General features: G+C 50.1%; 1 protein-coding gene across 1 annotated transcript in view; it reads right to left on the bottom strand.

The window, feature by feature from the left end:
- The window catches only part of CDH23 (cadherin related 23), a 184,452-nt gene that overhangs the window by 88,359 nt on the left and 82,722 nt on the right, over positions 1 to 13,371 (bottom strand). The window contains exons 9-10 of the mRNA XM_063406303.1: positions 9,487 to 9,565; positions 141 to 253 (exon numbers count right to left, since the gene is read on the bottom strand). Of these exons, the coding sequence (XP_063262373.1) occupies positions 141 to 253; positions 9,487 to 9,565 (192 nt within the window). The remainder of the gene's footprint in view (positions 1 to 140; positions 254 to 9,486; positions 9,566 to 13,371) is intronic.

Below are 13,371 nucleotides of genomic sequence, written 5' to 3'. Positions count from 1 at the left end.
GGTCAGCCCTTCATGGTTCCGGATGCCCACGGGAACAACAAATCCCGGGTGTGCAGCGTTGCCTGGAAGGGGCTGTCCCCAGGCAGGGTGTCCCGCCCACCCTGCTCTGTCCGTGTGCTTCCCGGCTGAGCAGGTCTCACCTTCACTGTGAGGATGAATCCGGCGCTGTAGAAGGGATTTTCCCGGTCCAGGGGCCCATTCAGGGTTAGGGCTCCACTGATGTAGTCCAGGGCAAAGATGCTGTTGGTGTTACCTGAGAAAAAACGGCAGGAATGTGAGCACGGGCAGCTGGCACAGCTGATCCCAAAAAGTGCTGGAGGCAACAGGGAAGGACGCAAAGAGGACACGAGCTCCAAGCAGTGGGCTCCAGGAACCTGGAACGCCATTCCAATGTGCTTTAAAATGTCATGGCTGTAACACTCCTTCCTCCTCTCACCTGTCCCAGCTTAGGGCTCAAAATGGGGCTCTCCTTCCATAGTCGAAAGTTACTAATTCTAGAGGCAGCTGAAGAATTTCAAAGGGTTTTAGTTGTTAAAATTTGCAACAGCCAAGCTGAAAGCTGGACCAAACCCAGCTGCTGCCCTCTGAGTGACCACCTGCACTTGCAGGGCACCTTGTTCCTGGGGTGGGCATGGCCTCTCCCAAAATACAGGAGTTAAGGGACATCAGTCCAGGATAATCACAGGGAGGCACAGATGGACCAAGCTCAGGAGGAATTCTCCACATAACAGGTGGTGGTTTAGCTGTGGGGCCTCTTGCCAGAGGGGGATACAAGTCCACATGTATCCAAGGAGAGGCTGCAGAGCTTAAAGAAAGAAAAAAATTCTATCAAGTAATGGAGGAGCCTCATACAGCTCAGGAATTTCTTATCTGGATGTATTTGAAGCCAGTGAAAGTATCAGCAAAATAGTGTAGGCACTTGCCCTGCTTTTATGCTTTTGCCATATGTGTTGACCTTGTGCAGCTGCCTGGATTTCCTCTACTGGAGCCAAATTTGGCCCCTGTGCCTGTCCCTGAATGCAAGCAACCAGCCAGGATGCCACGGGGTGCTGGGCTGCCTACACAGACCACCCCATCCCATCCCATCCCATCCCATCCCATCCCATCCCATCCCATCCCATCCCATCCCATCCCATCCCATCCCATCCCATCCCATCCCATCCCATCCCATCCCATCCCATCCCATCCCATCCCGTCCCGTCCCGTCCCGTCCCGTCCCGTCCCGTCCCGTCCCGTCCCGCCCCGTCCCGTCCCGTCCCGTCCCGTCCTGTCCCCAGTTTGAATCCCCCTCTGGAATTAGCCACCCAGGGAGGAATAAGACCAGATGCTCAGGTGTCATGGCCAATAGACACTAAAAGGACAATGCCCTGCTCGGGAATGTGCTTGTGACAGCCCAGGTGCTCTCCCTTCCAGCCAGACAAAAGCAAGCAGTTGTTGTGTGGAGCCTGGGACACCTGACACCAGCCTGACACAAAAGCAGAGCAGGCTGCTGAATTAGTGATGGCCAGGGAGGTTATAGCCAGGCATATCCACCCACACAGCTCCCCTCAGCATCTTCAGGCATGCAGAAACCCCTGAACCAGACACAGACGGGAGCCAGGAAACCCTGAAGGTACATTCCAGCCATCCCAGTCAAAGGGGAGTAAAAAATAAATCCTGTCTTCTCAATACGCCTCAGCACGAATGAAACACACACAGCATTTGTCATTTCCCTGGAAGGGAGCTGCAAGACGGATCTGCTGCCATGGAAAGTTGTTTCCCATCACTGAGCATCCACCTTGTTGCCTTCCAACCTCTGTTTGATCGCAGCTGCACCTTCCTCGGGATGGCCAAAGCCTCTGGGTCCGGTCACCCCAGGAGCCACCCGGCCTGTCCTCTCTGTCCCAGAGCCCTAAGTGCCTCGACACCTTTCTCCCCATCACTGAGCCCTTCTGTCTTCCTCCTGGAGTGAATTCCTCTCGTTCCTGTCCTTGCTCCTCTCTTCTCTCCATCCAAAATGCCCCACTGACTGCTCACCAGCCTAATGAGCTGATGCCAGGCCACTTAAAATATTAGCAACAGCCTTGAGGTTTTTTTCCCTAATCTTTTGCTGCTGTGCGTGAAGATCTCCAGTCTCCTCCCTCGGACAATTCCCCTCTCTCCATCCTGACTGCCTACTTCAGTGCTGTAATTTATGGCTGACTCCTTAGGAAGATCCTTCCCATCCCAGCTTTGAAGGACACCCCACGAGATGGATTGGACTGTGCTGCCAGGCATGTAAATGCTCCAGGACACCAGGGTGCCATGGTAAAGTTTATGCCCCAGGGTCACCTCCCCTCCCCCTAATATAAAGTGTAATAAAATGTGGGAGCAATGGAATTTAGTGGAATTAGGTTAATAGGGCAGGAATTAGACTAAACACAGCGCTGTGTTCCATGCCCTAAAGATGGTTATGCATTTCGTATTTGACCATAGTTGCATTTTGAAGGATGGGCAACTAAATTGGGGACCCAAAGGCCTCCCAGGCTGCACATCAGAGGCTTTTTCCTAGCTCAGCCTCCCCAACAGCATCAGATACTCATCCCATGCCCACTGCGGCTTCCTTTCTATCAGCAGAGAACCCCTGGCTTTGCAAATTTTCAAACTGAAGGAAAGAGGTGTCTCCAACACCTTTCCAACCACCACTTCCTCACTGCTCTGACCAGTGATCCCTGCTGAAGCACTCACACTGCTGAACAATGCCCATTTCCTGAGACATTTCCCTTGCCAAAATCTCTCTGATCATCTTCACCTGCCTTCACTTTCCTGAGAACAAGGGAAAAAAATAAGGTGGGGAGAAACTAGCCAGTTTTGTCTTTCCTCTCCCAGGAGAGACCAGAGGTACACGCAGGGATGTGGCAGAAATTAAAGGATGGGAAAGGAAAGGTGGAGCGACAAAATGGGGGGCAGAGAGAAGGAAAACAAGGCAGAAAACGTTTTAAATACCAGAAAGACAGAGGCGAAGGGGAGAATGACAGCAAGAAAAAAAAATTGAGAACCTTGGGACAGCAGTATGAATCCACTCCTGGCAGACTTGTTGCTCCCACCTGGCAAGGAGCAGGCTTGCTCAGGACCTACAAACCCAGCTTTTTGTCATGACATGGGTCAGGAAGAAGGAGAACTTTCCCATCCATCAGTCCGTGTGCAGGTCCAGGGCCAGCAGCAGCTCCTGCACACACTGCAGCCGTGCAGGGGCCGGGGAAGGCAGGCACTGACGGGATGCTGGGTTGGGAGCACTGGGATGGATCACAGGAGCCCATTCAGAGTGTTTTTCCAAGCTCATTGAGGAACGGATGGTGGCATAGGCATCATTTTAGAGAAACACTGCTATAACGAGGGGTTTTATAGATGAGAGCCATAATGTTTAATTGCCCTCAGCCAAGCTCTCAGTTTAAAAAGGTTGTTAAAAGTACTGGCTCAAACCCAGAGAAAAGGGGGGGGGGGAAGAAAAAGGGGAAAAAAAGGGGGGAAAACCTCCCACATCAATATCTCCTCCTTCCTCCCTATCCCTTTAGCCTTCCAGCACCGTTCAAATCCCTTGGAGGGAGAGATGCAACTACTGCCCTGCTCTAGTGAAGAGCTACCTGTGACTCAGGGCAAGCCCTTTTCCCAGGGCAGGATATTTTTCCCACCCCTCCCTACAGGAAGGGCTGCTCATGTTAGGAAGCCGCCGCCGAGCTTGGAACGAGTGACTTTCACGAGATGTGAAAGGGGAGCCCATCACACACCTTGCTCCGGATAATTTATTAATCCAAATGTGCTCCGTCAGGGCTCCTCGGCACCGAAATAGATGCTGTTGGATGTGGTTCATGGAGTCAGCAACAGACACAGTTATTAGCGTATAAATAGCCCATCAGCTGCCGCCAGCACCTCCGTGCTCTTCACCTTGAGTTTCTGCCCTGGGGCTGCAGGCAGGGAAGCACTGCCAGGGCAGGGACCTTGCCCCGTGCTTAAATTCAAAGGCAACAAGTCATTTCTGAAGGAAACCCGGTTTTTACAACCTGAGCATTCCTGGAATTCGAGGTGCTGTATAAAAACAGTGGTCTCTTCTCCTGCTCAGGACTTTGGTTTGCTGCTCTTTGGGGAAGATGCAGCTCTCTGGGATAACAGATCTGAGCCCAAAGCTGTGTGCCAGCGCTCCTTCTCACATGCCTGCTCTGCAAACAGGCCTTTTTAGTACCTTTCTCAAAGGATTTGTCCATTCTAGCACAACCAGCAGAACTCCTGATCTTGCAGAGCCACAAAGGGAGCTCACATCAGAAGCTCGCACAGTTCCCCTTTTTAGAACGCAAAGTACAGGACGAGGAAATAAAAGGAGATATTTATCACCAAAAATGCAATCCCTATCCCCGATTTCCTGGGAGCTGTGTCTAAGTACCAGAGAGGAGAACAGAACCCGCAGAGTTTCTGCTCTGAGTGTCATCCTTCACACAAAAGGGTTCTGAGTCTTGGACCACAACCGTCACATTCCCCCACGCCATCTAAAATGGGCTTTTTGACATAAATCTCACATCTCCAGGCTCCATATCTTCCTGAAATTCCTTCATTAAAAAACCAGCTCAGAACCAGCTGTTTTTGCTAGCCACAACATGAACAGAGGTGGTCCAAGTTCATTGTTCTCCACTGGTTGTCGACATTGAATCCCAGACTGGTTTGGGTTGGAAAGGGCCTTAGAGATCATCTCATTCCAAGCCCCTGCCATGGGCAGGGACACCTTCCACGAGACCAGGCTGCTCAGCCTTGAATACACATTAAATCCCAAGAAGCCAAACAGGAAGTCCCAGAAATTAAACAGAAAAGATGCTTTTGTTTCCTATTTACACATAAAAGGGAATGTATAGTTTTAATTACCGAGGGCCATTGGCTGGGGGACCACCTGCCACGCAAACCAATTATCCCAATCATATCTCTTCCCAATGACTCCTGGATTGCCAGGGAGCCAAAGCCAGATGCCAACGTGACGACAAAAACCAGCGTGGAGGAATGCGGGGAGCAACTGAGCCAAGGGAAGAGGGGCTGCGACCGCAGCCACCATCTTTGCTTCGTGCTGTCTCATCCCCTCGCATCGGCAGGGTGGGGAAAAACCAGCTTCTGATGGATAGCTCTGTGCGAGGCACTTTTCCACCCATCAGCGTGTCCTCCTACAGAAATGTTCTGCTGTGATGGCTGCCTCTAAATCACGCAGGGAGGCCCTCCCAGCAGCTGTAATTTATGAGGGCTTCAACACTTGTTCACCGAGTGAGTTGGATGTGGGAAAAAGCTGGAGCCGTGGAGGGAAAAGCAAAATGAGCGGCTCCCCACCTCTAGGGGTTCTCCCTGATGTCTGGTTTAAGGGTTTTAGGGAAGTATTTTGCTTTGCTGTGCCTTCTTTATTTAAATCAGGTCAAGCTATGGAGGGGGTGTTGGCAGCTGAGGGCTTGGAGACCTCTTTGGGCGCTTGATCTTTCCTCAAGGATTCACTTTCATAAGGAAGGCAGTGGGGCACTCTGGCTCTGTTAAGAGCACGAGAAATGTGTTATAAGAGCTACTGCACTGATTTTTTTTACTCATATATATATTATATATTAAAAAAAAATATATATGACATTTTATTCCTTAGCAGGAAATCCAGAAGATGGAGAATCCTTTTCAGCTTCCCTGGCACTTTTGTAACTCACACTTCTATTGCATTGTGCAAATAATGATTTTTAATTCAAGTTTCCCTCGGGATGCACCAGCTTAAGGAAGAGAGGCTTTGCCAGAAACTGCATCAGTCTCATTAAAAAATCCACTTGGGGGGTAAGGAAAGAACTCCACCCAAGGGTTTGTGAATAGCCCTAAGAGACATCTCTGCCTGAAAGCTCACTGCCCTCTCTCCTGAAGGACTTTCCAAGCCCCAGGAAGGACGAATAGATTGCCCTTGTGCAATCTCCCACTGCCCATCCATCACCGCACCTGAAATGTGTCAGGCAGGCAGAGACTGACGTGTGGGACCCTTTCCCCTGGGTTAACCCTTCCACGCCTGCCCAAGCAGCACAGGTCACCTTCACATCCTCCTGCCAGAAGACTCCAAGTCTCCTGGCTATTCTGGAAACAGATGAAGCCCAAAGTTTACTGCTAGCAAGCAACACGTGAGTCAATGCATTTTCCCAAGAAGAGCTTGCGGCCCAAAGTCTCCCCCTGCCTATTAATTAAATTGCTGTTTAACTCATGCTAAAATTCCTTCCCTTAAAGAGCCGGAGGATTCCCCGCGCCCCAGGCGATGTGCAGAGGCAGCAAATGTGAAAACACACTGCCGTCTGCAGGGCTGATCCTGCCCAAAAAAGGCAGGGCCCTCCCGATTTCCACCGGGAAAATCAATCTCTGTTAGCCCGGAGAGTTCCCCTAAATGAAAAGCCTTATCTAGAACAGGTCGTGTTATACAACAAGTCGCTCGCTTTGCCTGGGAAATGAAAGATGATGAGGCAGAGTCCCCGGTACAGAGGCTATCTCCATAAATCTGCCAAAAAGGAGCTGTGGATTACTTTGCTGGATTAATTATCTGTCCTTCAAACAGAGTCCTGACCTCAGCGGCTGAGCATCTCCAGCCTGTCACTGCAGCCGGGGAGGGAGGGCTTTCACAGGGCTCTGGCCACAGGAGAAGCAGCAGGAACACCCTCTGGAGCAATGGGAGCCCTGGCACTGACCAGCCCGTTGGCACCGGGGGCTTCAACTGTGAGGTCTCAATCTGGATTTCTTTCTCAACTGAGCAGTGTGCCGGCTCCTTGTAAAGTGTGAAGGGAAAAAGTACATTTTAACTGGAGTTAAAACACTCTGATGGGAAGGAAGGGGCAGAAACAAGTGAATGGCTTTTCCCTATTAGACATGGACATGATTCCCAGTGCAGGCAGGACAAGTAGGCAAAGCCATGGCACAGCTACACCAGTGCTCCTCCATCATCTCAGCCTTAACAGCTTTGTAAGCTGGTGGCATAAAGTTAGATCTCAAGTCTTATTTTATGTGGTTATGGTTAATCTTTTAGTTTTATTGTGTTCCTGTCATGGGAGGACCTTGTGCAGGTGATGGCTGTATAAATAAGAGCTGCTGCAGTACATCCCCAGACGTGGCTGCCCGAGGGATGGAGCCCAACAGGACAGCGGCAATTCCAAATTAATTCTTAAACCCCACCTCCAAATCATACCCATGCTTTAGGCATTAACACCCAAGGGATGATGAACGGCCAGGTTGCTTCTCAGCTCTCTGCTGCTGTATATACCAGGCCAAAAGGCAAAATCAGACCAGCCACATGCTAACCCTGTGCCCAAAAATCTCTGAGAGCCGGGAAAAGGTGTCACCCATCCCTGCAGGGGAATGGGAACAGCATCATTACTACCTCCCCTCCTGGAAGAGGGGTTTAATGAATTAATTTTTAAAATTTTAATTTAAAAAATTAAATTTTTTAATTTTAAATTTGTAAAAACTAATTTTTTAAAAAAAAAGAATTCATTAAAGAGCCAGGTTTAATTACTACTTCCACCAGCCACTTTCACTTTTGCTTATGGTCTATTTCTAATTTAATTTGCTTCCCCATTCCCATATGTTAGGCTTCTTTTTTTTTTTCTTTCTTTTTTTTTTTCCTCCTGCAAAATTGCCATAAAAATTTTCCAGCTCAGGCACAAGAATCTGCTCGCTGACCTTTACCATCGTGATTGAGGATAATGAGAAATTAATTAGGCTTTACCTGCCTGCCAAAAAGAAAATCATTTGCCTTGAGTGAGCAGGATTTTGGAAGCACATTAGATGCCAGTCCTGTGTCTGGACTCTCAGACATCAGAATGCAACATCAGCTCAATCCACAGGCTGATCATTCCCAGCCAACCCCTTCTCCATGAGACCCTGGTGACGACAGGAGAAAGATTCCTGGCCAGTTAGGAAAACACTTCGTAATTCTCATGTTTGGGGAAAAAAATAACAGTGCAAAATATCTTAATCACTCATTTGAACTGTCCTGCTGCATCCTCTGGTGGGAGAGCTGCCCCACCAAGGCAGGACTGTGGGCAAGGGTTAAGCTCTTGGCATACACAAGCAGATGCAAAGCTGTGTGCAGTGATCTGCCTGCAGGTCTCTCCACGTTCCGCCTGGATCCCAGAGCATCCTGATGCCCCTTCCACCATCCCCCATCCAGGATGGCCAGGCTGGCAGCTGTTTTACCATCCTCACCGTAATTCAGCAACCTCTGCAAAATTAGATTGATGTTTCAGTCTGGTCTCCAGTGAAAAAGATCCCCTGTCAGCCAGAAGAAGTCCCTGCTGCACCTTGGCCAGCTGACACCCACAATCTGAGAGAATCTCTCGAATAAATTGCAGGGGGAATTAGAGGAATAAATAATCCTCACATCTTCAAAGGCTGGATACTTGCAGTCAGGATCAGTGGACTTGAAAGTCAGGGTGAAATCACCTTGACCCTTGAGGCTGATTAAAAGAGGGTTTGAAATGGCTGGGCTTTAAGGAAAAGAAACTGGGAAATTATTCCTGCACGTGGAGGCAGCACCCAGAGCACGTGGCACAGCGGGGAGGGGAGGCACTGCTGTAGTTTCTTGCTGGGAAGAAGCTCCCCCAAAAAGTGATGCCAGGAAGAGGGTTACAACCCACACCCACTAAGCTGGTCCCTCACTCCTGGGTCACCTCGAGCAGCCTGTCTGTCCTCACCAAAGCAGCACCTGAGTGCAGCCCTGGGAGCAGCAAATTCTGCTGGGTATGGCAGAGATTGCTGAGCTCAAGGCATCTTAAATGAAACAGACCCCAAAACTGGCTTTCCACAGGGCAGCTGGGTTTTATCTGGAAACACCTTCCCAGCCTGCCCTGCCCCTGTTTTCATCAGAAGGGATCCTCTGGGTATGGAGCCAAAGGGGCCAAGCATTGCCCAGCAATGATCCACTCATGCACACCAAGAAGGGTTCCCAGGCTTCAGAGCCAGAATGCAAAGGCAGGCTCAGTCCACGTGCCTGTCAGAAGGCAGAAAGACACCACCACTTTAATTAAGCTTCATTCTCTAGCTCTGCACCCTCACGGACACAGTCCTTGCATCGTATCTTCTGAAACTTTTGGGAAACACCACAGAAACCACCAGGAGCCATTCAGTTCACACTCAGTCCCATTCCCTCCTGGAATAGAAAATCCCCTCCAAGGTGTTGTGTGAAGCTGAGCTGTTTGTGGCTCATCTTTGGGAATGAAAGGTTTCAACCTGGGCTATGGTCAAATTTGCTTGGAGCAACCTGGTCTAGTGGAAGGTGTCCCTGCCTGTGGTAGGGGGGTTGGAATGATCATGTTTAAGGTCCCTTCCATCCTAAATCATTCTAAATCCTAAGGTCCCTTCCATCCTAAATCATTCTATCTATTTTACACCGCGATTTCCCAGGGATGGGATGTACAAAGGCTTGTTGCAGGGCTATCTCGTCCATCCACCCACCCACCCATCCCCGCTGGGCCCCGTGTGTGCCCCAGGACTCACCTGAGACGATGGTGTAGCCGATGCCGCGGGGCCGGCCCTTGTCCTGGTCGATGGCTGTTATCATCCGCACGGTGGTACCCTGGGGAGGGACAGGGACAGGGGTCACAGCAGCACTGCTGGGCTCCCACAGTGACCTGCACCTCCCACCGTGGGCCAGGTGCTGAGGGATAGCCTGTCCCAGGATGTGGCAGGGCACGGAGAAGTCCCACTGCCTGCCCTAGAAGCAGTGCAGGCTCACTCCTCACCACTCTGGTGTGAGCCACAGAACTCTGCTAACCCACCCCAAGATGTAGCTGGGAATGCTGAGGGCATAACCAGGAAATTCCCTTTCACCACGACCTTCAGTTTGGTCACTACACCAGTGTGATCTGCCACTGGCTTCCCAATTCCAACCTGTCCTCCCACTGTGCTCCTCACGTGTGGCACCCCAAGCAATAAGGGCTGCTCACACTGACCATCGGCATCCAGCTGCACAGCTAAGTGAGCTGCAGAGATTTTAATTGGAACCCTCGAGGAGGAGGAGGAGGAGGGCTGGACAGATGCTGAAAACCAGGGATTGCCCACAGCTAAGAGCTTCTGCACTGCCACCTCACCCTCCATCCTGCAGGACACACTGTTCCTACAGCCCAGCAGAAAGATCCAAGAGTCCCCCAAAACTGACAAGAAGAACATAAGAGGGACCTAAAATTCTTGTTTAGCTCTTGAAATAAAAATATCCCGCTCCATAAGTCAACTTCCCCCGCCGCAGTGCAGTGAGCCCCTGTGAATACCAACACATGCACGAGCCCGTAATTAATGTAGCGTGAAAAAATTTACAACTCAGCTGTTCTTGTTTTCATTGGCTTATTAACAGTGGGGAAAGCAGCAAATTTTTTAAATTTTTTTTTTCCCCTCAAAGGAAATGTCAGCAGAGGCGTTTGCATATCTAACGAGGGAGCAGAGCAGGTCGGCAGCCTCGTGCCTGCCCCGCCATCCATCATCTGAAGGCCAAAGGGAAAGCCGTGGCAGAAACATCACCGGTGGAAAGCAGGGACTCGCCGCCTTCCCTGGCTTCCAGACCCGTGTCCCTGTGGGCTCAGAGCCGCTGCTGGCCATAAAGAAGGCTCCCAGGGCCAGGCAGGCTGCCCGTCCCCTGCTCTCCGGGGGCATTTCAATGGACTCCCTAAGTAAATCCATGTTATTAACCGGGAACATTAGCCATAAATCCCAGGTCACTGGCCTCTGAGCAGCACTCGGATGGTGAGGCTCAGCAGCCACCCGGAGAGCCTCTAAATTACTGACAACAACCGTGCCTTCCCAACAGCACAGAGAGAGAAAAAACACCACAAAAGCGGGGAAGGAGCAGGTGGGAAGGCAGGGCAGGGGAGGTGGAAAGGAGAGCAGGGTAAAGTGGAGGAAAAAAAAGGATGATGCATTTCAGTGTGCTCTGTCCCAGCATAGTCTTGCTTTAATTACAATGCATTATACTTTATACTATACTATATATGCGTTGTTTTATATATTATATATTATATATTATATATTATATATTATATATTATATATTATATATTATATATATTAAATAATGTATATAATATATAATATATAATATATTAAATAATGTATATAATATATATCACATATCACATATCATATATTCTATATTCTATATTCTATATTCTATATTCTATATTCTATATTCTATATTCTATATTCTATATTCTATATTATTATACATTACAGTCATATTCAGGTGAATCAAACCCGATGCAATCTTTAATCCCCATCCCCAGGGACAGATCAGAGCCCCCTCCCCTGGCTGGCACGGCGGGAGCTCCCCAGTGGAAGGGGCAGTGGGTGAAGGCACTGGCTCTGTGTGACAGCTCGCTCGTCACCTGTCACACGGCTCGGGAGCAGCACGGAATGGGAATTGCCTCCTGCAGAGGGAAGGCAGAGCCCTGCGATGGCTGGGGAATAGCAATGGGCTCCTTTATCTGCAGGAGAGGCCCCTCCTGGAGGAGCCAAGGGGAAGGGCTGGAGGGAGAGATAAAGGGAGGAGTGCGGATGGGAAGTTTGGGACTGGTGGAGGGGGAGTCTCATTGGGATATCTCGGTGGCACGTGCCATAGAGATGCCCACAGGAGAGAAATTACCCATTTGATCACAGGAATGAGGGCTGTGAGGGACATGCTGAGGTTCACCCTCTGCCCTTGGAGGGCCCCTGATGATGATATCAGGATATATGGTATCAGGGTTTTGGCAGTGGGGCTGCCCCCGTTCTCCTTGCAGCCTCCTGTGTTTCTCCTCCTGCTCCACGGACACCTCCTGGGGATGAGCCACGTTTCTGCAGCATCCAAGAAACACATGTTGGGGTGGTGCTGGGCTCCCTGCCATCCGTGGATGCCGTCTCCTGGAACCATGGCAAGATCCTCCACACCCCACCCGGTTTCCATCCTTCCTGACAGGTCTTTCACAGGACTTTTCCAATTCTGGCGAGGACAGACATCCTCTTGGGGATGGATGATCCCTTCCTGAGCAACCACGGCGTTTGGGAGCAATCTTAAACCTTCCAGGAAAGGGGCTGAAGAAGTGGCACAGGGCACAATCTGTGGCAAGACCCTGCAGCTCTTAGAAAGTCCCAAATATCCCTGACTTTTGTTTTAAAACAAGGTACACGTCATCCGCCTACTGCAGACAGCAGCGGCTGCAAGGAGAGGGCTCGGCTGGTGGGTTCAGAGAGAACAGAATTCCTCTGGGGGTGGAGGAAGAAGGTTTAGAAAAGTAATAATCTGGGAAAGCCTATGCTTAAAAAAAGGCAAAGAAAATAAAGAATGGCACATTATCCAAACAAAATCTGAGGGTTTTTTGAAGAGGGGCAGGGGTAAATCAATCCTTTTTTAATAAAATCCTGAGCTTTTAATAAAGTGTTCACACTGATGGGCTGGAAATATTGTAAGAAAGAATTAACTCTGAGCTATTGAGACTCTAGGGCAAAACCAGCACTGATTCTACATTATTTCTTCAACTCCAGGAGTTTCTGAGGAGGAGGGGGATGGTGCTGAAGAATTAAAACTGTTTTAATGATGTTTGACATATATCTGTACCATCCTACTACAAGGGATACAACTGCTGGCCTTGGCCCCAGTGGGGTTTGGCCCCAGCCTTGCCTTCACGTGGCTCCCTGTGGGATGAAGCACACGTTCCCAGCCCTCAGCTTCTCTCCTGGAGAGTGGATTCCTCCTCTTGCACCCACAAGGTGAAGCTGCAGCACTGCTGGCACCACGCCCCAGCTGAGGTGCAGAGGCAAGGGCTCCTCAGAACCACAGCAGCCCTGCAAGGGGAAATGGCCCCTCTCCTCCAGCCCCTGTCAGCTGGCCTGGAGGACACGGAATCACAGAATCATTCTGTTGGGAAAGCCTTCTGAGATCATGCAATCCAACTGTCCCACATCCACACGTCTTTTAGATCCCTCTAGGGATGGTGATTCCACTCCTACCCTGGCAGCTTGTGCCAGTGCTTGGGCCACCCTTCCTTTTCCTGACATGCAACATCAACCACAGCACCCAGTCTCCAGCTGCTGCGAGGACAGACACCCAAAAACCCTCTTGAGGATGAAAAACACGCCTCAGAGCTTTGCCTCAGCTGCAGGCGCACTTGGGTGCCCTAGGAGAGATGTCTGAGCCATGCTGGGATGATAAACAACATCAAGAAAGAAGATACAACACCTCCAGGGACAGCAGAGTCTCTCCCTGCTGTGTCCTCTCCCTCTGCCCGATAAGAAATTGCTTTCTTCTCAGTGTCACAATAAGCACCTGCCCAAAATGCTTCTCAATTATGCTCCCAGATCCCAGCCCGAGAGAAATATGAACTACAACTGCACTTCTCGCCTCTCGTGCCCCTCCGCC

Source organism: Prinia subflava, chromosome 9 (assembly GCF_021018805.1).
Source record: "Prinia subflava isolate CZ2003 ecotype Zambia chromosome 9, Cam_Psub_1.2, whole genome shotgun sequence".
In the NCBI taxonomy this organism is placed as follows: domain Eukaryota; kingdom Metazoa; phylum Chordata; class Aves; order Passeriformes; family Cisticolidae; genus Prinia; species Prinia subflava.
The sequence above is the reverse complement of the archived record's forward strand: the minus strand, read 5'-3'. Positions and strand labels throughout refer to the sequence as shown.